This window comes from Elephas maximus, chromosome X (genome assembly GCF_024166365.1).
Source record: "Elephas maximus indicus isolate mEleMax1 chromosome X, mEleMax1 primary haplotype, whole genome shotgun sequence".
Lineage (NCBI taxonomy): Eukaryota > Metazoa > Chordata > Mammalia > Proboscidea > Elephantidae > Elephas > Elephas maximus.
The window spans coordinates 95,456,745-95,483,213 of NC_064846.1; the positions used below are offsets into that span (position 1 = coordinate 95,456,745).

The 26,469-nt window shown below is 39.1% G+C and overlaps 1 protein-coding gene across 1 annotated transcript in view; it reads right to left on the reverse strand.

Moving 5' to 3' along the window:
• Positions 1-297: 297 nt before the first annotated feature.
• CHIC1 (cysteine rich hydrophobic domain 1) overlaps positions 298-26,469 on the reverse strand; it is a 72,544-nt gene continuing 46,372 nt past the window's right edge. Inside the window, exons 4-6 of the mRNA XM_049873329.1 lie at positions 2,324-2,380; positions 1,968-2,027; positions 298-536 (exon numbers count right to left, since the gene is read on the reverse strand). Of these exons, the coding sequence (XP_049729286.1) occupies positions 486-536; positions 1,968-2,027; positions 2,324-2,380 (168 nt within the window). The 3' untranslated portion in view covers positions 298-485. The remainder of the gene's footprint in view (positions 537-1,967; positions 2,028-2,323; positions 2,381-26,469) is intronic.

Below are 26,469 nucleotides of genomic sequence, written 5' to 3' on the forward strand. Positions count from 1 at the left end.
CTCTTATTTGAATGTTCCTTAAAAGCAGATTAGAGCAAAAACATTTCTAAAAGCTACCAAAAGCTTATTTAAATATACCCAGTGAGGGATTACAGAGCATAAGTAGCCTAGAAAAATGATGCATAATTAGAAATAGTATGAAAATTAAGAGGCAGCATGCTAGAACAAGTTTTTTTTTTTTTTTTAACATCAGCACTGATGTTTTATCTTTAGTGGTAACTATATATATATATATATGCATATATATGTGTCAGTGTATACTTATTTAAAAATTAAATGTGCAAAACACAAGCCTCATTTAACATAAAAAAGATGTGCAAATTTTCTTCTTAAACTAACACAAACAAAAGAGCAAGGAGAATATTCTACCATTATAAAGAATAATCTGAACAGGGCAAAAAGAGACCATCTTCATTCTAAAATCATCTACAAGGCACTAAGGGTAGGAAATGACAGGTAACACAGAAGTGACTGAACAAAATTCCTCAGTCAGGTCGGAATATGGGATATTTTGGTAAGAATTCTATTAGTATTACCTGTAAAATAAAAGGAAACACGAATATATTGATAAAATGATTTTCATTTAACATAATTAATGTATAACCTAGAAAGTCTATGATCATTTCTCACAGGACTATATTTTGATCCTGTGCTATAAAGTAACTGAAATATATAAAACAGGGTTATATGAAGAACTTACCACAAATTATTTTTAGGTTGAAAATAAATTTAGCAAATATAACCACTTACTGTAGCAAATCCATGGCACTGGGTTGGGTAGCAAATAGTTTTTATTGCCTGATTTACAATAAGCATTTGTTTAGGTTCAGAAAAGCAAACACTATTACATTATTATGCCCCTCCCATTTTTCGCAATGGGATTAAAATTTGCTAAACAGATAAGATACTTTTATCTAAATGTATGTAATTTTCAATTAAAGCAGCTGGTATTGGTTGAGTATTACTATCTTTTACAAGTTATTTGTGAAAAATAATAAAGTATCCAAATGGACTGATTAAAACATTTTAATGATAGACAAGTTTGGAAACAGAATAAAAACAATCTATTTTTTAATGTTCTATCTACAGTAGATTTTAGATTTGTGGTCATTTGTACTTTTTCCTTAAAACTATTCAAAGGAGAAAGATACCATAATAATCCCTATTTATGAGATGCAAACAGAATATTTTATTATTAAATATATGCTACACGTCAGCAACTTGAGCTTAAAACCAAAAACCAAACCCAGTGCCATCAAGTCGATTCCGACTGAAAGCGACCCTATAGGACAGAGTAGAACTGCCCCATAGAGTTTCCAAGGAGTGCCTAGCGGATTTGAACTGCCCACCCTTGGGTTAGCAGCTGTAGCACTTAACCACTATGCCACCAGGGTTTCCAACTTGAACTTAGAGAAATTTAATATTCTTTTGAATGTTAATGATGCTGAATTTATCACATTGAATATATGTGAATCTATGTTTTATGACTAAGATCACATAGTCTTCAGTAAAATATTTAGAACTTACAGTTACTTCACTCAAAGTTAAAGGTTAGCCAAGAAAAAAGAAAAGGCAGAAGTATGAAATGAATGCAGAAATCCAAAGTCAATTCATATCTTATGCAAGTTTTTACAAGATTATATTTTGGAATGTTTTGTTCAGAGTAGCTATTCCCATCACCATATACTAAGGTTTGCACCTGTGTTAAAAGGAGACTAAGGCAGTGCAATGTTTTTCATTCGAGCATATTAGCTGAGACTTATGCAAAATCTAAAGCATTGCTAGCTTTCAAGATATTTTATGTTGGCTACAAATTTAAAGAAGGTGGAAATCTCTAGGTTCTACCTGACAAAGTTCAGGCTGAGGAGAAAAAAGGTAGAAGGAAAATCTTACAACGATAAATCAAATAAAATGTTATATTTAGGATGGAATCTAAATCATGTAATGAAAAACAGCAGCATACTTACATACTCCATCATATTGCTAGTTTCACATTTCCTTTTAGTCAACTTCCAGTGCAAAGCAAGCTAAGAAAGTAAAATGTATTAAGTATTGTGATATCAAGTTATACCAATTACAACCTCTACAACCAATTACAACCTCTTGAATAAGTCACTGAAAACAATCCAGAAGAAATATAAGATACAAAACACAACATTTAAAAATCCTTGTAAAGAATATATATTAAAAAGTATTAGTTCTCTAATTCATTCCTTTGCTACTTGAAAAATTTCCATTTGGTACTTTTTTTTCCAATTTAAAATGCAAATATATAAAAAAAACTTTTTTTAAATGGGGCACTTATTTGCTTAAACTTTCTTACCTTGTGATATAATCTGTTATTTTCCCATTCTAATAACTTCTGAATTGATCTTCTGGTCTAAGAGAAAGGATCAACAGTTGTTACAAGATGAGTTGAGGAGCTATATAAACTGTGTATATCTATATTTTCTGCTTACTTGTAAGATCACATTATTTTTTCCTCTTGTTTTTCTATTAGAAATCAGAAAAAAGCAACGTAAGAAAAGAAAATGCCAAAATAGGAGCAAGGTATTATATAACTATTATAGTCACAAGATTATAAGATTACATACATATATGTATACATATATAGGAAACCCTGGTGGCATAGTGGTTAAGAGCTATGGCTGCTAACCAAAAGGTTGGCTGTTCAAATTCACCAGGTGCTCCTTGGAAACTCTACGGGGCAGTTCTACTCTGTCCTGTAGGGTCGCTATGAGTCGGAATCAACTTGACGGCAACGGGTTTGGTTTTATATACAGAGAGAATCAGTCCCTGGATGGCCCAAACTGTTAAGCACTTGACTGCCAGCCAAAAGGTCGGTGGCTCAAATCAACCCACAGGTGCACCAAAAGACAGACCTGGCAGTCTGCTTCTGAAAGGTCACAGTCTTGAAAACACTATGGAGCAAAGTTCAACTCTGACACATGTGGAGTTGTCCATGAGTCTGAATTGACTTGACGGCAACTAACAACAATAATATACACTACATGTTAGGAATTAAAAAAATATTTTATTTATTGTGTTTTTGATGAGTTTACACAGCAAATTAACAATTTATATACATATTGTTCACTGACATTGGTTACATTTTTCACAATGTGTCAGCATTCTCATTATTTCCATTCTGGTTGTTCTGTTTCCATTAATCCAGCTTCCACATTGGCCCTTCTCATTTTTGGTTTAGGGCAAATGTTTACCATTTGGTTTCACTTAGATGATTACTTAGAAGAACACAATACTCACAGGTGGTATTAGTTATTTTATTACCCAATCTGTCATCTGGCTAAACGGTGACCTCAGGGAGTGGTTTGAATTCCAAGTTCAAAGGGTATCTCAGGGTGATAGTCTAGTTCCGCTAGTCTCTACTGGTCCAGTAAGTCTGGTCTTTTTTTCAGGAATATGAGTTTTGTTCTACATTTTTCTCCCATTCCATCTGGGACTATTTATTGTGTCCCTGGTTGGAACGGTCAGTAGTGGTAGCCAGGGACCACGTAGTTCTTCTTGTCTCATGATGGTGAGGCCGTTGTTCATGTAGACTATTAGTCCTGTAGACTAGTTTCTTCTTTGAGTCTTTGCTTTCCTCCTTTCTCTTTTTCTCTGGATGAACAGACCAATAATTTTATCTTAGATGGCCACATGCAAGCTTTTATGACTCCAGACCAAACTAGGATGTAGAACATTATTTTTATGAACTATATTGTGCCAACTGACTGAGTTGCCCCATAAGACTATGGTTCTAAGCCCTTAAACCCAGTAAACCAATCCTGTGAGGTGTTTAATTATGTCTAGGCAGTATCTATAACTGTGCCCCTATGTGCTTTATTTTACATATGAATATATATGCAGCACACATGAATACACACACACACACGCCTACAGATGAACCTATACATGCACATTTGTATATTCATATGTGCCTTCCTATACATATATATGCACACATATCTATCTATGTAACCACACACATATTTTTAGTTATTATTACTATTGTTGCAAAGTTATATATATCCTAGGTCCATTGTATTTGATAGAATCTCTCTAAACAATACCAGATGGGTAACAAATAGATTGAATTAGTAATTAAAAATCTTTCCACAAAGAAAAGCCTGGGCCCAAGATGGCTTCAATGGCAAATTCTACCAAACATTAGGGAGAAAAAATACCAATCCTTCACAAATTCTTACAAAAAATAGACGAGGGGACATTTCCTATCTCATTCCGTGAGGATATCAAAGCCAGAAAAAGAAAGACATCACAAGAAAACTAAAGATCAATATTCCTCATGAAACGCTCTCAAGAAACTAGCAAACTGAATCTAGCAACATATGAAGAGGATTATAGATCATAACAAAGTGGGATTTATCCCAGGAACATGAAAATAAATTAGGATAATACATTATACCAATAAATGGCAAAAACCACAAAATCATCCTAGCAGACACAGAGAAAGCATTGGACGAATCCAATTCTCACTCATGATAAACACCTCTAAAATACTAGGAGTAGAAGGTGTTATGGATTGAATTGTGTACCCCAAAAAGATATGTCGAAATCCTAACCCCTGTACTTGTGAACCTGACTGTTTGGAAAAAAGTGTCTTTCTTTGAAGATGTTAACAGTTAGATTCACATGCACTTATAATGGAGTAGGGTAGGTCTTAATCCCATCTGAGTAGTTTCTTATTAAAGGGAAAACAGAACAAAGACAGAAACACAGGGAGAAGACACTATGTGAACATGCTTCTGTAAGCCAAGGAATGCCAAGAATTGCTGGCAGTTACCAGATGCTAGGAGAAAAACATTGGAACAGTTCCCTTCTCAGAGCCCTCAGAAGAAATCAAGATGGCTGATAACCTGATTTGGACTTCCAGCCTTGAAAGCCATGAGACAAGGAATTTTTTTTCTTTAAAATCACCCATTTTGTGGTATTTTTTTTACAGCACCCCTAGGAAACTAAGGCAGAAAGGAGCTTCCTCAAACTGATAAAGGCATCTATGAAAAACCTACAGCTAGCATCATATTTAATGAAAAAAAAAAAAAAAAAACAAACCCAAACCCATTGCTGACAAGCTGATTCTGACTCACAGCAACCCTACGGGACAGAGCAGAACTGACCCATAGGGTTTCCAAGGCTGTAATCTTTTACGGAAGCAGATTGCCACATCTTTCTCTTGAGAAGTGGCTGGTGGATTTGAACCACTGAGCTTTTGGTGAGCAGTTGAGCACTTAACCAGTGCACCACCAGGGCTTCCTATATTTAATGAAGACAGACTTGCCCGTAAGATTGAGAACAAGACAAGGATGCCTCCTCCCACCACTTTTATTCAACATTCTACTGGATGTTGTAGCCACTGCAATTAGACAAGAAAAACAAATAAAAGACACCCAGATTGGAAAGGAAAAACTAAAACATTTTTCATTCACAGATGACATAATCTTGTATTTAAAAAACCCTAAAAATTGTTCTATAGCATCTTGGAACAAAATGTTCACTAATGGTAGCTGGGCACTAGCCAGTTCTAGTCTCATGGCAAAGGAGGCAGTTGTTCATTGAGGTAATTATCGGTGCATTCGATTTCCTCTTTCTATTCCTGTAGTCACTGCTATAAATATTTGATACAATTCCCCAGTGAAACCATCCTTGCCCATGACTTTTCTTTGTCGGGAGGTTTCTGATTATTGATCCAATATCTTCACTTGTTATGGATTTGTTGAGATCTACTATTTCTTCTTGAGTCAGTGTAGGAAGTTTCTGTGTTTCAAGGAATTTGTCCCTTTCCTTTTTTTTTTTATCTAATTTGTTGGCATGCAACTGTTGACAGTATTCCCTTAAGCAACAATCCTTTAAATTCTGTAGGATCAGTTATAATGTCTCTAATTTCTAGTTTTAGGTATTTGCATCTTCTCTATTTTTCTTTGTTAGTCTAGCCAAAGATTTATCAATTTTATTGATCTTTAAAAAAAAAACTTGTAGTTTTGTTAATTCTATTCTCTATTTCATTTATTTCTACTCTGATCTTTATTAATTCCTTTCTTCTGGTAGTTCTAGGCTTAGCTTCTCTACCTTTTCTAGTTCCTCTGGGTGAGAGTTAGGCTATTGATCTGAGGTCTTTCTTGTTTTTAAATGTAGACATTTATTGCTATAAATTTTCCTCTGTGTACTGCCTTCACTGTATCCCGTATGTTTTGGTATGTTGTGTTTTCATTCTTGTTTGACTGTACATATTCTTTTTCCTCTTTTGATTTCTTCTTTAACCTACTGGTTGTTTAGTAGAGTGTTTAGTTTCCATATATTTGTGTATTTTCCAGTTTTCTTCCTGTTACTAATTTCTAGTTTCATTCCACTGTGATTGGAGAAGAAACTTTGTATTATTTCAATCTCGTTAAACTTATTGAGGCTTGCTTTGTGTCCTAAGATACGGTCTAGCTGGAAAATGGTTCGTGTGCACTGGAGAAGAATTATATTGTGCTGTTGTTGGATGGAGTGTTCTATATATATCTGTTAGGTCTAGTTGGTTAATAGTGTTATTCAAATCTTCTGTCTTTTATTGATATTCTTCTAGCTGTTCTATCCATTATCAGAAGTGGTACTTTGAAGTCTCTATTATTGTAGACCTATCTAATTCTCCCTTCAATTCTGTCAGTATTTGCTTTTTAAATTTGGGGGCTCTGAGGTTAGGTGCAAAGTGCAAGTTTACAGCACAAATTAGTCTTTCAGTTCAGAGATTTATAAACAATTTTTTTTGTGACATTGGTTGCAATTCCCACGACGTATCAACACTCTCCCCTTCTCCACCCTGGTTTCCCTATTACCATTCATCCAGGTTTCCTGTCCCTTCCTGCCTTCTCATCTTTGCTTTTGGGTAGGTGTTAGTCTCATTTACATGACTGAACTAGGAAGCACATTTCTCACGTGTGCTATTGTTTGTTGTATGGACCTGTCTAATCTTTGGCTGAACAGTGAGCTTCAGGAGTAACTTCAGTTTTGGGGTAAAAAGGTCTCCAGGGGCCAGAGTCTAGGGGTTCCTCAAGCCTCTGTCAGACCAGTAAGCCTGGTATTTTTTTTGTGTATTTGAATTTTGTTCCACATTTTTCTCCTGCTCTGTCTGGGACCCTCTATTGTGATCCCTGTCAGGGCGGTCAGTGGTGGTAGCTAGGCACTATCTAGTTGTTCTAGGCTCTGGCTGGTGGAGGCTGTGGTACTTGTGGTCCATTAGTCCTTTAGACTAATCTCTCCCTTGTGTCTTTGGTTTTCTTCATTCTCTTTTGCTTTGGATGGGATGGGACTATGTTCACTTTTTTATGCTTTTGTCATTATAATGCCTGAAGAACACACCAGTTGTATTTGCCAACCAAAATTACCTTAAATTTGATCTTTGACCTTGTCTAGACATTTCCTTTAATGGAAAAAAAACTTCCCCCATTTGTACACCTTCAAGTTACTGTCTAGTGTCCTTACTTTACCTTCTGGAGAATTCTCTTTAGCATTGCTTGTAGGGCCAGTCTCATGGTAACAAATTCCCTTAGTTTTTGTTTATCTGGGAATGTCTTAATTTCACCCTCAGTTTTGAACAGCAATTTTGCTGGATATAGTATTCTTGGCTGACAATTTTCTGTCAGTACTTTAAATATGTCATCCTGCTGCCTTCTTGTCTGAATGGTTTCTAAAGAGAAACTGGCACTTAATTTATTTGAGGACTGCTTGTATGTGATGAGTCAGATTGACTCGGTGACAATGGGTTTGGTTTTGGTGTATCATACCCAGCTGGAGCCTCCACTGCTTGATAGCTATTCCTCTTTTGTTTTTGACAAAAACAAAACTTCACTTCTCTCTTGCTGCTCTCAATATTTTCTGCTTGTCCTTGGTTTCTGAGAGTTTGATTATAATATGCCTCAGGGTTACTCTTTTTTGATTTATCCTACTTGGAATTTTCTGAGATTTTTGGATGTGTAAGTTCCCATCTTTCACCGTATTGGGAAGTTCTCAGCCATTATTTCTTCAAAAAATTTCTTTCCCTTTCTCTTCTCCTTCTGGGACTCCCATAACTGATATATTATTCTGCTCGACAGTGCCCCACAGATCTCTTAGGCTGTGTTCATTTTTCTCATCTCTCTCTTTTCTTCTCAGACCAAATAATTCCAATAGCCCTGTCTTCGAGTTCATTCTTTCTCCTGCCAATTCAAATCTGCTGTTGAGCCTTCCAGAAAATCGTTCACTTCTGTTATTGTACTTTTTAGCTCCAATATTTATTTTTTTTACAATTTCTATCTCTTTATTGAAATTCTTGTTTTGTTCTTGTATTGTTTTCCTGTATTGTTTAGTTCTTTTTCCATGTTTTCCTTTAACGCTTTAAGCATGCTTAATACTGTTGTTTTAAAGTCTTTGTCAGGTGATTCTGTTATCTCATTTTCCTTGGGGACTGTTTCTACCCCCTTATTTTGATCTTTTGTATAAGCCATCCTTTCCTGTCTCTTCATATGCTTTGTGATTGTCATAATTGGAACATTAATCCATTTTACTGTGGTAATTGGAGATTCAATTCTTCCTCTTCTCTAGGGTTTGCTCTTCTTTATTAATGTTGTTATTATTACTTTAAATTACTGAAGGTTGAAGTTCTCTGCTTCTATTTCAGACTCCCTATCTAGGTGCACTTGTTATTCTCCCTTCCCTATTAGTCCTCCCTGCCCGGGGATGCAAGCCATCACTGTTTCACTTCTAGGTATCCTGAATGGAGATGTTGGCCATGTTACTTCAGCACCAAACACTATGGTTTGTAGCATGTGGCATTGTTTTCTCCCAACCAGACACTGGGTATGCTAGTTGCAGCTTATGTCTCAGGGTATTGTCAAAAACAAAAGAGGAATAGCTATCAACCAATGGAGGCTCCAGTTGGGTATGATATCAACAGAGACAGACCAACCATAAGCTTAATAGGGAGATCAGGGTAAAAGAACGTATTACTCTGGCACCAGACTCCCCTCCCCAAGCATGCTGACCATGTCCCTCTAGCACCCGCCTCCTCATTTGGGATTACTGGCTTTCTTTGATTGCTCACCACAAATCTGCCCCACTATGAGAACTGGTCGTACAACTCTTGCACTAGGCCCCCACTCAGGGGTTGCAGCTGTCACAGACACACTATAGATCCTCTCCTGGGAGTATAAGTTGGGCTACATCAGTCTCAGAGTCCCACCCTGGAAGCAGCTGTTGCCAGTTCACCATATGTCCTTATTTTCCAGGAACCCCAGTCTAAACTGTGCTCACCTAGTTGCTTATTCCCGGGACTCATGGTAACTCCAGTTTGTCCTAGGCTCACCTAGTTTCTTTGTCCCAGGTCTTTCTGCCCAATTATTTCAGCCTGGACTGTGGCCCCCCTGCTGCTCTCCATCCTGTGGCTGACCACTCACTTACTATGGTCTGTGTTGAGCCCACTACACCACTCTTTATCAGGACTCATGGGAATTCATACCTGGTTTGTGCTCACAGAGCTTTTATGTCCCAGATCTGCCCACTCAGATGACTCGGCCCACGCTTTGCCCTTCACACCTCTCTGTCGCAGGCCTACCTGTTCGCACACTGTGGCCTGTACTGCACCTGCTGCATTGTTCTCATTGGAAACTCCCGCCTGAGTTGTGCTTACTGGACCTCTGTGTCCCAGATTCCCCTGAGCAGGTATCTTGGGCCATGCTGTGCCCTCCACGCCTCTTTCCTGGCCCACTTGTTCACGTGCTACAGCCTGCACCATGCCTGCCATGCTGTTCCTTCCTGGGAACGTGGGAGCTCTCATCTACGCTGTGATCACCAAGCCACTCTGTGCCAGGTCTGGTGTCCATTGTGCTCTCTATGCTCCTCCAGTCCTGTGCTCCCTGCCCAAGATCACCAGCTGAAGCCACTCCAAGATGGCTGTGCTGAGTCAGGGAGTGGAGTGGGGCGAGGACACATCATGAACCCCCACTCTCTCTCTGTATGATATCTTTTTTGTGATCCAGTATCCACTTTGTCCCTCCACTCTTTTAATTGATGTCTAGAGTTCCAGGATCATCAATTTAATTAGTTTTTGCTTGTTTTCTTCTAGATTTGTTGTAGGGTCATGGGACAGCGAGACTGCTTATGTTGCCATGTTGCTGTGCCATCCGACAAATCAATCTTAAAAAGAAGGACCAAGTTGGGGAACTTACATTTCCTGATTTCAAAACTTAATATGAAACTGCAGTAATCATGTCAATGTGGTACTGGCATAAGGACAGAAATATAAAGCAATAGAACAGAAATGAGAGCCTACAGAAAAGCCATTATGTTTATGATCAACTGATTTCAGACAAAGGTGCCAAGAAAATTAAATGGAAAAGAAATAGTATTTATAACAAATGGTGCTGAGACAATTGTATATCTACATGAAAAATGATGAACTCAGTCCCCAATTCACACCATACACAAAAAATAACTCAAAATGGATCAGAGACCTAAACATAAGAGGTGAAAGTATAAAACACTTAGAAGAAAACATACATATAGGACTAAATCTTTGTGATACTGGGTTAGGCAAAGCCCTCTTAAATACAACCCTGAAAACAGATGGAAACAAAGAGAAAAAAAAAGATAAATCTGACTTAAGTAAAACTTAGAACATTTGCCCTTCAAGACACCATTAAGAAAGTGAAGGCCATTCCAGAATGGGCCACGTGAGAAGCTTGAAGAAACCTCTTCCTTGGGGAGACAACTATTAAGCTGTACAATATTAGCAAAGATCATCATTCAAAGTCTTCAAAGAATGATCAAAGGGCAAAATTGAGAGGCATTTATTCTTTCAACAAAATCTATGGTAAGTAGGTAAGAACAGTGGGAGGCCTTTGTATTGCAGCTAGGGAACACACCCATCCCTATCTCCTCCAGATCCTTGGAGTGGAACAGCTATTCTGGGTGGTTCCAGCAGACAGTGAACATAGACAGAACCCATTTGCCACAGCTCTGTGGCAAATAGATATAGGCCACAGAAGGCCTATATCAAGTGGATCTTGGTAGCTGGGCAGCATCCATTTCCTCACCCCACTTCTGCTATATGGGAGGATACAGGAAGGGCAACTGTTTAACAGTGCAGAACCCCTATCTGGCACATATCTGTGTTGCAGGAGAGCTGCTGTAGTTGGCTTGGCAGTTGAGAGGCAGTGCCTATCTCCCACAGAGTCCTGTGGCAGACCTATTCTAGGTAGATTTGACAACTAGTGAATACCAATAGATCCCATCCTCCCTAGTTCTGGGCTATTTAGGATCGATACTGGGTCCTGGATGCAGTCATGGGACAGCACCAGTTCTAATCTTATCTTCTAACAGCTCCTGCTCCATATTCCCCATTCTATGCCAAGTCTGCACCATAGCACAAGAATTTTCTTGAGGACTAGAATACAACTCAAAGTCTGGCAACCCCCGCCCCTCCCCCAAAGGGCTCAACTTAAATTGGTTCAGATTGTGCAACAACTTATACCTCAGGAGCACTGCCAAAAACAAAAGAGGAATAACTATCAAATAATGGAGGCTCCTTTGAGTTGGAATCAACTCGATGGCAGTGGGGGTTTTGCCAGCTGGGTATGATACCAATAGAGGCAGACCATCCATAAGTTTAATAGGGAGATCAGGGTAAGAGACAGTCAATGAAAGCCCAGTCAATAAATAGTCTTCATTGAACTAATCCATGTAAGGCATTAGACAAACAAACAAGAATAATAAGCTCTGGTTGTGGGGAGGGGTGGTAGTAGATCTGAATACAGGGTGTCTACAATGTATTATTTAAACTATCCAATTTTAAACAAAAAATTAGGAGACATTAAAAACAACAGTAGAGAATGACTCACATGCAAGAAAATAAACAGGCAATAAAATCTTCCTTTGAGTGGGCCCAGATGTTGAACTTAGCAGACAAAACATTCAAAGCAGCTATTGTAAGTATGTTTAAGTCCAAAGGAAAACATATTTAAAGAATTAAAGAAAGGTATACTGACAATATCTCATTAAATAGAGAATATCAACAAGAGACAAATTATAAAAATGAACCAAATGGAAATTCTGGAGTTGAAAAGCACAATAACTGAAATGAAAAATTCACTAGAAGGCCTCAACAGTAGATTTGACCTGGTAGAAAAAACAATCAGTGAACTTGAAGATAGATTAATAGAGGTTATGCAATCTGAAAAACAGAGAGAAAAAAGTATGAAGGATATTAAACAGCGACTCCAAGAAATGTTACACATAAGTAGGTAAACCAACATATGTGTAACGGGAGAACCAGAAAAAAGAGGAGAACAAGAAAGAAACAGTTGAGGAAATAATGGTTGAAAACCTCCCATATTTAATGAAAAGCATTTATCTAGGCATCCAAGAATAGCCACAAGGAGATCCACACAAAAGACATCATAGCAAAAATTCTGAAAGCCAAAGATAAATAGAAAATGCTGAAATCAACAAGATGAAAATGATCCATCATGTACAAAACCTAAACCAAACCAAACCCGTTGCCGTCAAATCAATTCCAACTCATAGTGACCCTGGTAAGATGGAGTAGAACTGCTCCACGGGGTTTTCAAGGAGTGGTTGGTGGATTCGAATGCTGATCTGCTGGTTAGCAGCCTAGCTCTTAACCACTGTGCCACCAGGGTTCCCATCATGTACATGGAAACCAAAATAAGATTAACAGCTTGAATTCCTATGAGAAATAATGGAAGACTGAAGACAGTGAGATAAGGTTTTGAAAGTGTTGTAAGGAAAAAGAAAATTGCTGTCAATCAAGGCTCTTACATGCAACAAAATTAATTTTCAAAAATGAAGGTGAAATAAAGCCATGCCCAGATAAACAAAAACTTTCAGCATCTGCTGCTAGCAGACCAGATAAGAAATACTAAATAAAGTTCTACAGGCTGAAAGCAAGTGACACTAGATATTAATTTGAATCCATACACAAAAATCCCCAAAACTCTAAGAAGCTCAACAAATTACAAGTAGGATAAACTCAAAGATATTCATACTGAGACAAATTATAATCAAGCTGTTGAAAGAAAAGGACAAAGAGAATCTTGAAAGCAACAAGACAGAAACAGCTCATCAGATACAAGGGATCCTCAATAAGATTAACAGCCTATTTCTCATCAGAAACCACGGAGGTCAGGAGGCAGTAGGTTGATATACTTAAAGTACTAAAAAAAAAAAAAAAATCAAACAAGAATTCAGTATGTAGCAAAACTACTGGAGAAATTAAGACATTTCCATATAAATAAGGGTTGAGGGAGTTCGTCACTATTAGAAATGACCTAAAAAAACCAACAAAACCCAAACCCGTTGCCATTGAGTCGATTCTGACTCATAGCAACCCTATAGGACAAAGCAGAACTGCCCCATGGAGTTCCCAAGGAGCACCTGGTGTATTTGAACTGCCGACCTTTTGGTTAGCAGCTGTAGCTCTTAACCACCATGCCACAAGGGTTTCAAATGACCTACAAGAAATACTAAAGGGAGTCCTTCAGGCTGATAATGAAAGGATACTAGATGGTACCTTGAAGCCAAACTACAAAATAAAGAACACTGGTAAAGGTGACCACATACGTAAATAAAAAGCCAGTATTGTATTTTTGGTTTGTAACTCTTCTTTTATACCTACATGCGTTAAAAAACAAGTGCATAAAACAATAATTATAAATTTATGTTAATGGGCACAAAATGTACAAAGACGTAATTTTGACATTAATAACATAAACAAGAAAGGACAAAAATACATTTAACAGCAGAGTTTTTGTGTACTATAGAAGCTAAACCCCTCACCCTCCCCCCAAAAAACCAAACCTGTTGCCGTCAAGTCGATTCCGACTCATAGCTACCCTATAGAACAGAACAGAACTGCCTCTTAAGAGTTTCCAAGGGGTGGCTGGTGGATTTGGGCTGCTGACCTTTTGGTTAGTAGCCATAGATCTTAACCACTGTGCCACCAGGGCTCCTAAGTTAGTATGAATTCAAACTAGGATATTCTAAATTTAGATATTAATTGTAATCCTCAGGGCAACAAATTAAAAAATGGCTAAAATATATAGAGAAAAGGGACCAAGAAGGCAAATGGTACACTACAAAATTTCAATTAAGCACAAAAGAAGGTAGTAATAGAAACAGAAGAAAAAAAAAAGACACACAGAAGACGAATGGCAAAGGTAAACCTTACTTATCAGTAATTACTTTAAACGTAAATAGGCTAAACTTTCAATTAAAGGCAGATTTTTGAAAAAATTAAAAAAGTGATCCATCTATAGGCTGTATACATGACACTCACTTCAGATCAAAAGACACGAATAGGTTGAAAGTGAAAGTAGGGTGTCATAGTAAGGGTCCTCTAGAGAAACAGAACCAATAAGATATGTGTGTGTGTGTATGTGTGTGTGTGTGTGTATCCATTTATCTTGAGGAATAATCCATTTATTTTGAGGGATCGTGGGAGGCTGGCAAGTCCAATATGTGTATGCAGTTCAAGTAATGGGCTGGAGATGCCTGCAGTCTTGTCCCCAAATCCACAGGTTAGATGACAGAAAAAGGAAATAATTCGGGGAACATATCTAGTTATACTCTGGAGGTATAATATACTCTAGTAAAAACTCTCTTTTTGCTGTTAAGGTCTTCAACTGATTGGTTTAGGCCCATCCACACTATGGAAGGTAATCTGCTTTGCTTAAAGTCAACTGATTTATTCACATGTAGTTCTTTATAACAGCAGCTAGACTAGTGTTTGACCAAGCAACTGGGCACCGCAGCTTAGTCAAGTTGACACATAAAATTAACCATCATAGTCCACCTCCTGTCAACTTTGTACCCATAGACATCTCCTTAAACCATACTTCATCTCCAAATAAAGACAATAACAAAGATATATTTCAGCCTAATATGATACAACTATCCTGCATACAACTGAAAATGCACTAATCCCTTTTCCATAAAGAATGTAAAGTAAATGTATCTTATGTTTTATAAGTAATAAGATATGGAAGAAAATGAATATATTTGTGTGTATATATATACACACAAACATATTCATAATAAAAGAAGAAAGAAATACTCATTACAATTCCAATCCTTGTTTCTGCAACTGGCCATGTGGTCACAGCTGGTATTTAAAACTACGTTCTTCCACTACTCATACCATATTCCCTTTACCCTCAGCAAGCACCTCAGTTGGTTGTGGTTCTCTCTTTGCCTGGTGAGGAGACCCAACTTTCATTCCTGAAGGGTCTTGGCCGTTCATGGTCCTGCCTGAATTGGGTTGTTATAGTTCTATTGACTTTACTCACTGGGCATGGCAGTACTAAGAAATGCCCTAAGGTATCTTATGTATTTCAGACATACATTTATTTAACTTCATTGTATAATAACAGTCCATTAGTAATCAGGATCAATTGCACCAGCAAGTACAGCAAATCCGTTTTTTTGACTGTTCGTTCAGAGGCACGAAGAGCACAAAATGGCCAGGTGGCATTCTTAACTTCCAGTTTAATGGAATCATTGTGTCTTCTGGTGGAAGCATTCCTCCCTTAGGAACTAAGACTAGTAGACCAGCAAAGCGTACGATCATGGGGACGGAAAGCAAAAAATTTGTCAGTGGATCATTAGGGTACTAGACAATGGAGCCACTCCCATTTTTACCCCTTGATTCCTGGACTCATGAATCCTGGCTAAGGGAGAAACAGCACCATATATTGGATGCTAAATTAGAGCATACACAGCCTCCTGGAGGACACTGCCCCAGCCCTGCAAGGCACTGCCACTTAGCTGGTAACATAACTGAGTTTTCAAAAGGCCATTCCACCATTCTATCAAGCTAGCTGTATCAGGATGACAGAGAACATGGCAAGATCAACAAATTCCATGAGCCCACTGCCACACCTCATTTGCTGCAAAGCAAGTTCCTTGATTAGAAGCCATTCTGTATGGAATACTGTGAAGGTGAATAAGGTATCCTGTAAGTCCATGGGTGGTAGTTTTAGCAGAAGAATTGTATGCAGGGAAGGCAAATCCATATTGAGACTAAGTGTCTGTCACACTAAGAATAAAATACTGCCCTTTCCATGATGTAAGCAGTCCAATGTAATCAACCTACTACCAGATTACTAACTAATCATCCTGCAGGATGGGGCCATACTGGGGCCTCAGTGTTGGTCTCTGCAGCTGGCAGATTGGCCACACAGCAGTGACTGTAGCCAGGTCATCCTTGGTGAGTGGAAGTCCATGTTGCTGAGCCCATGCATAACTTCCATACCTGACACTACAGCCACTTTGTTCACAAGCGCATTGGGCAATGATAGGAGCAGCTGGGGAAAAAGTTTGACTGATATCGATAGAATGCACCATCCTACCCACTTGATTTATTTAAATCTTCCTCTGCCAAGGTCATCCATTAGTGAGCATTCACTTGAGACACAAATATCTTCACTTCTTTGACCCTTTCAGAAAGGTCTATCCATAATGCCTCTTCCCCACACTGCCCTTTCACCAATTTTCCAATCATCCTTCTTTTAAGTCCCTGACCATCCAGTCAAACCACTGGCCACAGCCCAAGAATCAGTATATGTTTACACACCTGGCCATCTCTCCTTCCAAGTAAAATGAACAACCAGGTGCACTGCTCGATATTCTGCCCACTGGCAGGATTTCCCTGCACCACTGTCCTTCAGGGAGGTCCCAGAAAAAAGGCTGCAGACCAGGCACGAGTTTTCTCTTCCTCAGTCAACTGATTGTAAGGAGCTCTCCAGGAGGCCATAAGTGCAGACTGGAGGAAGGAAGGTAATGTGACAGGAGTGGGGACCATGGACATTTGGGCCACTTCCTCATGTAACTTACTTGTGCCTTCAGGTCCTGCTTGCGCCTGATCTCATATATACCATTTGCATTTAATAATGAAGTGCTGCTCCGCACGTCTGAGTTTATGACTCTGCGGGTCAGACAACACCCAGTTCATGATGGGTAGCTCATGCTGCCTTGTGACTTGGTGGATCATGGTTAAGCATTCAGGCTCTACTAAGGCCCAGAAACAAGCCAAAAGCTGTTTCTCAAAAGGTGAGTAATTACCTGCAGAGGATGGCAGGGCTTTGCTTCAAAACCCTAAGGGTCTGTGCTGTGATTCACCAACAGGCATCTGCTGAAGACTCCAAACAGCATCTCCATGTGTTACTGACACCTCAAGCACCACTGGATTAGCCAGATCATATGACCCAAGTGGCAGAGCGGCTTGTACAGCAGGCTGAACCTGTTACAGAGCCTTCTCTTGTTCTGAGCCCCACTCAAATAGAAGCTTTTTCAGTCACTTGATAAACAGGCCAGAGTAGAAAACTCAAATGAGGGATATGTTGCCTCCAAAAACCAAAGAGGCTCACCAGGGGTTGTGCCCCCTTTTAACATGTAGGAAGGGCCAGATGCAACAACTTATCCTTCACTTTAGAAGGAATATCTTGACATGCCCCATACCATTGGACCCTTAGAAATTTCACTGAGGTGGAAAAGTGTCTGAATTTTTGTGGGAATGTCTTACCAGTGAGTCTAGAGTCATTGACACTTCTTCCTTATTTAGTCCAATCAGCATAATGTAATCAATGTAATGGACCAGCATGATATCTTATGGAAGGGAAAGACAATCAACATCCCTGTAGACTAAATTATGACATAAAAACCTGTTGCCATTAAGTAGGCAGGTCAGATGTCAGGCTGTTGGCTCAAGTCTCAAGGGTGCTTTGCCACACCCTCAGGCCACACCCCCAAAGAAACTCCCCTTTCAACTGATTATCTGCTCACATCAGATTACAAAATGGAGGATGATTGCATAATATCTGCCAAACCACTGGGAATCATGGCCTAGCCAAGCGGACACATAACCTCAACTATCAGAAGACTAAAGAAAAAATCATTTGCCAGATCAACAGCTGTGTACCCTGTACCAGGAGTTATAATTTGTTTAAGCAAGGAAACCACACCTGAACAGTAGCTGTAATTGGAGTTACCATCTGGTTTCATTTACGATAGTCCACTGTCATTCGCCAAGATCCATCTGTGTTTCTGCACAGGTCGAACAGACGGGCTGAGCAGAGATGTGGTGTGAATTACCACCTCTGCTTTCTTCAAGTCTTTAATGGTGGCACTAATCTCTGCAATTCCTTCAGGAATATGATACTGATTTTGATTTATTACTTTCCTAAGTAAAGGCAGTTGTAGTGGCTTCTGCTTGACCTTCCCTTCCGTAATAGCTTTCATTCCACATACCAGACAGCCGATGTGGGGATTCTGTCAGTTGCTGAATATGTCTACTCCAATTATTCATTGTGGAACTGGGACAATTACTACTGGATAGGTTCAGGGACCTACTGGTCCACTGAAAGACAAACATGAGCTAAAACTCCATTGATTTCCTGACCTCCGTACACCCCTACTCTGACTGGCAGACCACAGTGATGTTTTGAGTCTCCTGGGATTAGTTCAGAGCCAATTTCTAGTCATCACTGCAAAGTCTGATTATTTCCCTTTCCCTAGTGAACCAATACCCTGGTAAAAGGCTATAGGTCACGCTGGGGGAAGGCTGGAAGAAAGATTGCCAGTGTACATTTTTGGCAGTGTAGTGGGGTCCTTCTTCAAGGGGACTTGGCCTCCCCTTCATTCAAGAGATTGTAGCTCACGTCTGGGAATTGATTGAGGTGCCATGCCTCTCTGTTTTGGTGATTTAAGTTAGACTTCTGTTCACTTGACCTACAACTCTTCTGCTTGTACAGATCAAGTAAATATTTACAGATTTCCTATCCATTTCACTCCTATGGAGACCATGACCAATTACCCAATACCATAGGTCTATGTGAGTTACACTATTCTGACTGCTGTTTTGACTCTGGTGTCCATAACAATAACCACACCCACCTCATCTTTGGCAATTAAGTGCTGTGACTTGGCCCCTGCCACCCCCGGAACCAATGCGCCTCCCACTGCTTTTAAGTTTCTCAATTCAGTGGCAACAGCTCCCAGTGTAACATCTGATCGAAAGAGAAGGGGGAATCACAGAACTCTTCAAGGATGATGAGTCTCATCTCAAACTTATTCCTCAGTCGTGCTGAAAGGTGTGTCCTTGGGGCACTCTCAGGGTGGGTGGGTGGGTCTGACATGATAAATCCACTCTAACATTGCAATTTCCCTAAGCCTTTGGATACCTTCTTCAACAGTATACCAAGACAGTTCTGTTATTTCAACTTCATTTATTGTAGATCACCTTTTGGTCCTTATTTTAGTCAACCAACCAACCAAAGAGTTAAGATTTCTTTCTAACCCCTTGAGTTGAAACACTGAATGCAGAATCTCTTAGCTAATCAACCCATATCAATAAATTCAGACTAATACAACTTTATGTTCTTTCCACCATTATCTCACAACCTTAATATCCATTCCCACACCTATATCCAGGATTTTTGTCTGTATAAATTAGAAAAGTCATGTACTTCTTTTGGCGTATAGCATACTTCCTCATGCTCACACTTTGTATCTCAATTTTTGGGGCGTGCTGGAACCTGAGTCTAGTTACAGGTCTAGAAGCAAAGAGAGTTGATGGGATGGCCCTGAGAACAATAATCAGTACCTTTCAAGGCATGTGTCTCAGGGGTGGTCATTACAGGTTCCTCAGGCAAAGTTGGATTAATCTCTTCAGATGGGGGAAAAAGGGCTGCTTCTATTGGGAAGAAAGAGTCACCAAAATTTAGGGGCTCAACATTGTCAGCTTCATCACTATCTGGCCATATGTCCCGATTCCAATTTTGAGGATCCCATTTCTTCCCAATCAGTGCCCTCACTTTAACATCAGACACCTTGCGAGGGTGGGAATTCAAATGGCATAATTCAGGCACACACAGGATGAGACTCTGGGTTTGGCTTTCAGCAATTTCAGCTCTGTGGCTATAGAAGATGAGGTTTCCTCTCAGGGCATACATAGCAACTTCCAGGTCATTTATGTGGTGCTTGAGCTGGGAATTTGAAGCCCTGGGCTCATCTTTTTCTTTCTCCAATTTGTCCAGTGAAAGTAGGAGCAACCAGCCAATGCATTATACTCATCAGTTTGACAAAAATGTTTTAAGATGTCAAATACATGATCACCCAAAACCTTGTCTCTCAAAAGTTTTTGATTAGGAGTGTCCAATGGTGATTTTGTGAACACTCCACCCAACAACAGAATGCACATTCTGCTCAAGTTTACACAGAATATTCTCCAGGACAGACCATATATTAGGTCACAAAACAAATTTCAATAAATTTTAAAAGATTGTTGTGCTCTTAAGCAACAATGGAATGAAACTAGAAATCAACAACAAAAGGAAAATTAGAAAATTCACAAATACGTGGAAATTAAACTACACACTCTTAAAAAGTCAATGGGAACAGAAGAAATCACAAGGGAAATTAGAAAATATTTTGAGATGAATAGAAAAAGACAACAACATAGCAGCATACCAAAACATATGTTGTTGTTAGGTGCCATCGAGTCGGTTCCGACTCATAGCGACCCTATGCACAACAGAATGAAACACTGCCCGGTCCTGTGCCATCCTTATAAGCGTTGTTATGCTTGAGCTCAGTGCTGCACCTACTGTGTCAATCCACCTCATTGAGGGTCTTCCTCTTTTCCAATGACCCTGTACTCTGCCAAGCATGATGTCCTTCTCCAGGGACTCATCCCTCCTGACAACATGTCCAAAGTACGTAAGACACAGTCTCACCATCTTTGCCTCTAAGGAGCATTCTGGCTGCACTTCTTCCAAGACAGATTTGTTCGCTCTTTTGGAAGTCCATGGTATATTCAATATTCTTCACCAACACCACAATTCAAAGGCGTCAACTCTTCTTCGGTCTTCCTTATTCATTCTCCAGCTTTCACATTCATATGATGTGATTGAAAATACTATGGCTTGGGTCAGGCGCACCTTAGTCTACAGGGTGACATCTTTGCTCTTCAACACTTTGAAGAGGTCCTTTGCAGCAGATTTGCCCAATGCAACAAGTCTTTTGATTTCTTGACTGCTGCTTCCACGGCTGTTGATTGTGGACCTAAGTAAAATGAAATCCTAGACAACTTCAATCTTTTCTCCGTTTATCATGATGTTGCTTACTGGTCCAGGTGTGAGGATTTTTGTTTTATGTTGAGGTACAATCCATACTGAAGGTTGTGGTCTTTGATCTTCATTAGTAAGTGCTTCAAGTACCCTTCACTTTCAGCAAGCAAAGTTGTGTCATCTGCATAACACAGGTTGTTAATGAGTCTTCCTTCAATCCCGCCGCCTCGTTTTTCATATACTCCAGCTTCTCGTATCATTTGTTCAGCATACAGATTAAATAGGTATGGTGAAAGAATACAACTCTGATGCACACCTTTCCTGACTTTAAACCAATCAGTATACCCTTGTTCTGTCTGAACATCTGCCTCTTGATCTATGTAAAGGTTCCTCATGAGCACAATTAAGTGTTCTGGAATTCCCATTCTTCGCAGTGTTATTCTTCGCAGTGTTATCCATAGTTTGTTATGGTCCACACAGTTGAATGCCTTTGCATAGTCAATGAAACACAGGTAAACATCCTCCTGGTATTCTCTGCTTTCAGTCAGGATCCATCTGACATCAGCAATGATATCCCTAGTCCCATGTCCTCTTCTGAAACCGGCCTGAATTTCTGGCAGTTCCCTGTCGATATACTGCTGCAGCCGTTTTTGAATGATCTTCAGCAAAATTTTGCTTGCGTGTGATATTAATGATATTGTTCTATTATTTCCACATTCGGTTGGATCACCTTTCTTGGGAATAGGCATAAATATGGATCTCTTCCAGTCGGTTGGCCAGGAAGCTGTCTTCCATATTTCTTGGCGTAGATGAGTGAGCACCTCCAGTGCTGCATCTGTTTGTTGAAACATCTTGATTGATATTCCATCAATTCCTGGAGCCTTGTTTCTTGCCAATGCCTTCAGAACAGCTTGGACTTCTCACTTCAGTACCATCGGCTCCTGATCATATGCCACCTCTTGAAATGTTTGAACATCAACTAATTCTTTTTGGTATAATGACTCTGTGTATTCCTTCCATCTTCTTTTGATGCTTCCTGCATCATGTAATATTTTCCCCATGGAATCCTTCACTATTGCAACTCGAGGCTTGAATTTTTTCTTCAGTTTTTTCAGCTGTAGAAACGCCGAGCATGTTCTTCCCTTTTGGTTTTCCATCTCCAGATCTTTGCACATGTCATCATAACACTTTACTTTTTCTTCCCGAGCTGCCCTTTGAAATCTTCTGTTCAGTTCTTTTACTTCATCAATTCTTCCTTTTGCTTTAGCTGCTCGATGCTCAAGAGCAAGTTTCAGAGTCTCCTCTGACATCCATCTTGCTCTTTTCTTTCTTTCCTGTCTTTTCAGTGACCTCTTGCTTTCTTCATGGATGATGTCCTTGATGTCATTCCACAACTTGTCTGGTCTTTGGTCACTAGTGTTCAGTGTGTCAAATCTATTCTTGAGATGGTCTCTAAATTCAGGTGGGATATACTCAAGGTCATATTTTGGCTTTCGTGGACTTGCTCTGATTTTCTTCAGTTTCAACTTGAACTTGCGTATGAGCAATTGATGGTCTGTTCCACAGCCTTGTTCTGACTGATGATATTGAGCTTTTCGATCGTCTCTTTCCACAGATGTAGTCAATTTGATTTCTGTGTGTTCCATCTGGTGAGGTCCATGTGTACAGTCGCCCTTTATGTTGGTGAAAGAAGGTATTTGCAATGAAGAAGTCGTTGGTCTTGCAAAATTCTATCATTCGATCTCCGGCATTGTTTCTATCACCAAGGCCATATTTTCCAACTACTGATCCTTCTTCTTTGTTTCCAACTTTCGCATTCCAATTGCCAGTAATAATCAATGCATCTTGACTGCATGTTCGATCAATTTCAGACTGCAGCAGCTGATAAAAATCTTCTATTTCTTCATCTTTGGCCCGAGTGGTTGGTGCATAAATTTGAATAATTGTCGTATTAACTGGTTTTCCTTGTAGGCGTATGGATATTATCCTATCACTGACAGCGTTGTACTTCAGGATAGATATTGAAATGTTCTTTTTGACAATGAATGCAACACCATTCCTCTTCGAGCTGTCATTCCCAGCATAGTAGACTATATGATTGTCTAATTCAAAATGGTCAATACCAGTCCATTTCAGCTCACTGCTGCCTAGGATATCAATGTTTATGCATTCCTTTTCATTTTTGACGATTTCCAATTTTCCTAGATTCATACTTCGTACATTCCAGATTCTGATTATTAATGGATATTTGCAGCTGTTTCTTCTCGTTTTGAGTCGTGCCACATCAGCAAATGAAGGTCCCGAAAGCTTTACTCCATCCATGTCATTAAGGTCGACTCTACTTTGAGGAGGAAGCTCTTCCCCAGTCATCTTTTGAGTGCTTTCCAACCTGGGCGGCTCATCTTCCAGCACTATAGCAGACAACGTTCCGCTGCTATTCATAAGGTTTTCACTGGCTAATGCTTTTCAGAAGTAGCCTGCCGAGTCCTTCTTCCTAGTCTGTCTTAGTCTGGAAGCTCAGCTGAAACCTGTCCTCCATGGGTGACCCTGCTGGCATCTGAATACCGGTGGCATAGCTTCCAGCATCACAGCACGTGTCTGTCAGTTTGTCGCACTGTGGAGGCTTGTGTTTTGCTGTGATGCTGGAAGCTACCAAACCACGTAGGATGCAGCCAAAGCTGTGCTCAGAAGAAAATTTATAGCTGTGTCTAAATTAAAAAGGAAGAAATATCTCAAACCAATAACCTTACAACTTAAGAAAAACCACAAACCAAACGCACTGTTGTTGAGTCGATTCTGACTCATAGCGACCCTATAGGACAGAGTAGAACTGCCCCATAGAGTTTCCAAGGAGCGGCTGGTGGATTCGAACTGCTGACCTTTTGGTTAGCAGTGGTAGCACTTAACCACTACACCACCAGGGTTTCCTTACAACCTAAGGAACCAGAAAAAAGCACAAACTAAACTCAAAGCTAGGAAAAGGAAGGAAATAATTAAGACTATGGCAGAGATATATGAAACAGGAAACAGAAAATCAACCAAACCAAAAGTTGATGCTTTGAAAATATCAACAAAATTGCAAACTTTTAGCTAGATTTACAAAGAAAAAGGAGAACCCAAATTACTAAAATCTGAAATGAAACTGGATACATTACTACCAAACTTACAGAAATAAAAAAGGATTATAAGAGAATAAACAATTGTATGCCAATGAAGTAATAACCTAGATGAAATGGCAAACTCTTAGGAAGACACAAACTACCAAAACTAAGTGAAATGAAATAGAAAACCTGAATAGACCTTTGAGAAATGACTAAGTGAGTAACCTAAAAGCTCACAACAAAGAAAAGGCCACGATCAGATGGATTCACCGGTGAATTCTACCAAATGTTTAAAGAAGAATCTACACCAATCCTTCTCAAATTCTTCCAAAAATAAAAGAGAAGGGAACACTTCTTACCTCATTCTATGAAAACAGCATTACCCTGATAGCAAAGCCAGACAAGGGCATCACAGTAAAAAAAAACACTGACCAATATGAATGGAGACAGGAAAATCCTCAATAACATACTAGCACACTCTGAATCCAGGAGCATATGACAAACAAGGGTTTTATACCATGAACAAGTGGGGTCGGACCAACATTAATGAATGTTTACAGCTGTTTCTTCTCATTTTTAGTTTTGCCACATCAGCAAATGAAGGTCCCAAAAGCTTTACTCCATCCACGTTATTAAGGTCGACTCTACTTTGAGAAGGCAGCTCATCCTCAGTTGTATTTTGAGTGCCTTCCGACCTAAGGAGCTCATCTTCCAGCACTGTATCAGACAATGTTTTTCTTCTATTCATAAGGTTTTCACTGGCCAATTTTTTTTAGAAGTAGATTGCCAGGTCCTTCTTCCTAGTCTGGAAGCTCCGCTGAAACCTGTTGTTGTAAAAAAAATTAGCACAGCACACTTATGAAGGGGAGAGGGGAGGAAGCTGCTGGCAAACAAATGCAGAGGGTGTGCATCATTTGTGTAAAAATGCGGTACGTAAAAAAAAAACAAAACATGAAAACAAACAAGATAGTGGCTTGGTTAAATAATAGAATTCTATCTCCTAAAACATATTCATGGTGAAAGACTGAGAGAATAATCCCTTCCCTCTGAATATCCTTAATTCAGCAACTTTTAAAGTAAAAAAGATGTAGGTTAAAAGTAATTTCAAATTTAAGGATGGTGGTATGATTAGGACTAAAATTGACTATAACATCACAGTTGTTTCCATGGTAGATTTGGAATGGGTAAATGAAAAGCCCCATTTCATAAAAGTCATTTAGCTTTGGAATCCTACCAGAGCCAAGAGAGACTAGAGTGAGCTCAGGGCATCTTGATCTATATTTCTCTTTTCTATCACTTAATTTGCTAGAAAATATGTCCATTGAATCATAATGGTTAAAAAAATAGTGTATAAGGTAGACTGTTTACAGAGATGTTCTTTTCTTGGAAACATTTATAATAACTAATTCACATAGCAACCTTGGGACACAGGACAGAGTAACCATATTATCTTCATTTTATTTTGTAGAAAAACAGAGACATGACTTCCAATTAGAGATGACTAGACCAGGATGGCAAACCATATCCCACTGGCCAACTCGCATCCACTGTGTGTTTATGTAAGTGAAGTTTTACCAGAACACAGCAACACTCACTTGTTTACGCATTTTCTATGGCTGTTTTTACACTGTAACAGCAGAGTTCAGTAGCTGTGACAAAAATCATATGGCCCACAAAGCCTAAAATATTTAGTATTTGGTCTTTTAAGAAAAAGTTTGGTGATATCTGCCAGACAATTAAAACCAAGAGGGTTGACTATTTATCATACCACTTATCCTAATGTTTCTTGACTCAGGAATAAGAAATTTGACCTAAGGAACATGTAGTCAAGAAAATACAGTATTACAGAGAAAAAACAAAAAAACTGGATTATTTTTCTGGTTGTGCCACTTATTGTATGACCATGGAAAGTCATTTCACCTCTCTGGACCTTAGTTTCCACATCTGTAAAATAAGGGATATGGGCTACATAAATGATAATCATCCTTTAATTAAACAATTACAGTCTATACAACTTACTTTACAGATTAGAAAGCAGTAGGGAAGGCAGAAAATTCTTAAATTGTGTTTTATTTTTCATTTCTCTAAGTAGACAAAAAAGCAGTCAGATGACTTAAATCTCTTCATTATAACAACCACCTTCCAAATAAGTAGTGTATCTCGGTTTTAGGAGCCCACATAGCACAATGGTTAAGCACTCAGCTGCTGACCAAAAGATCGGTGGTTTGAATCCATCAGCTGCTCCGCAGGAG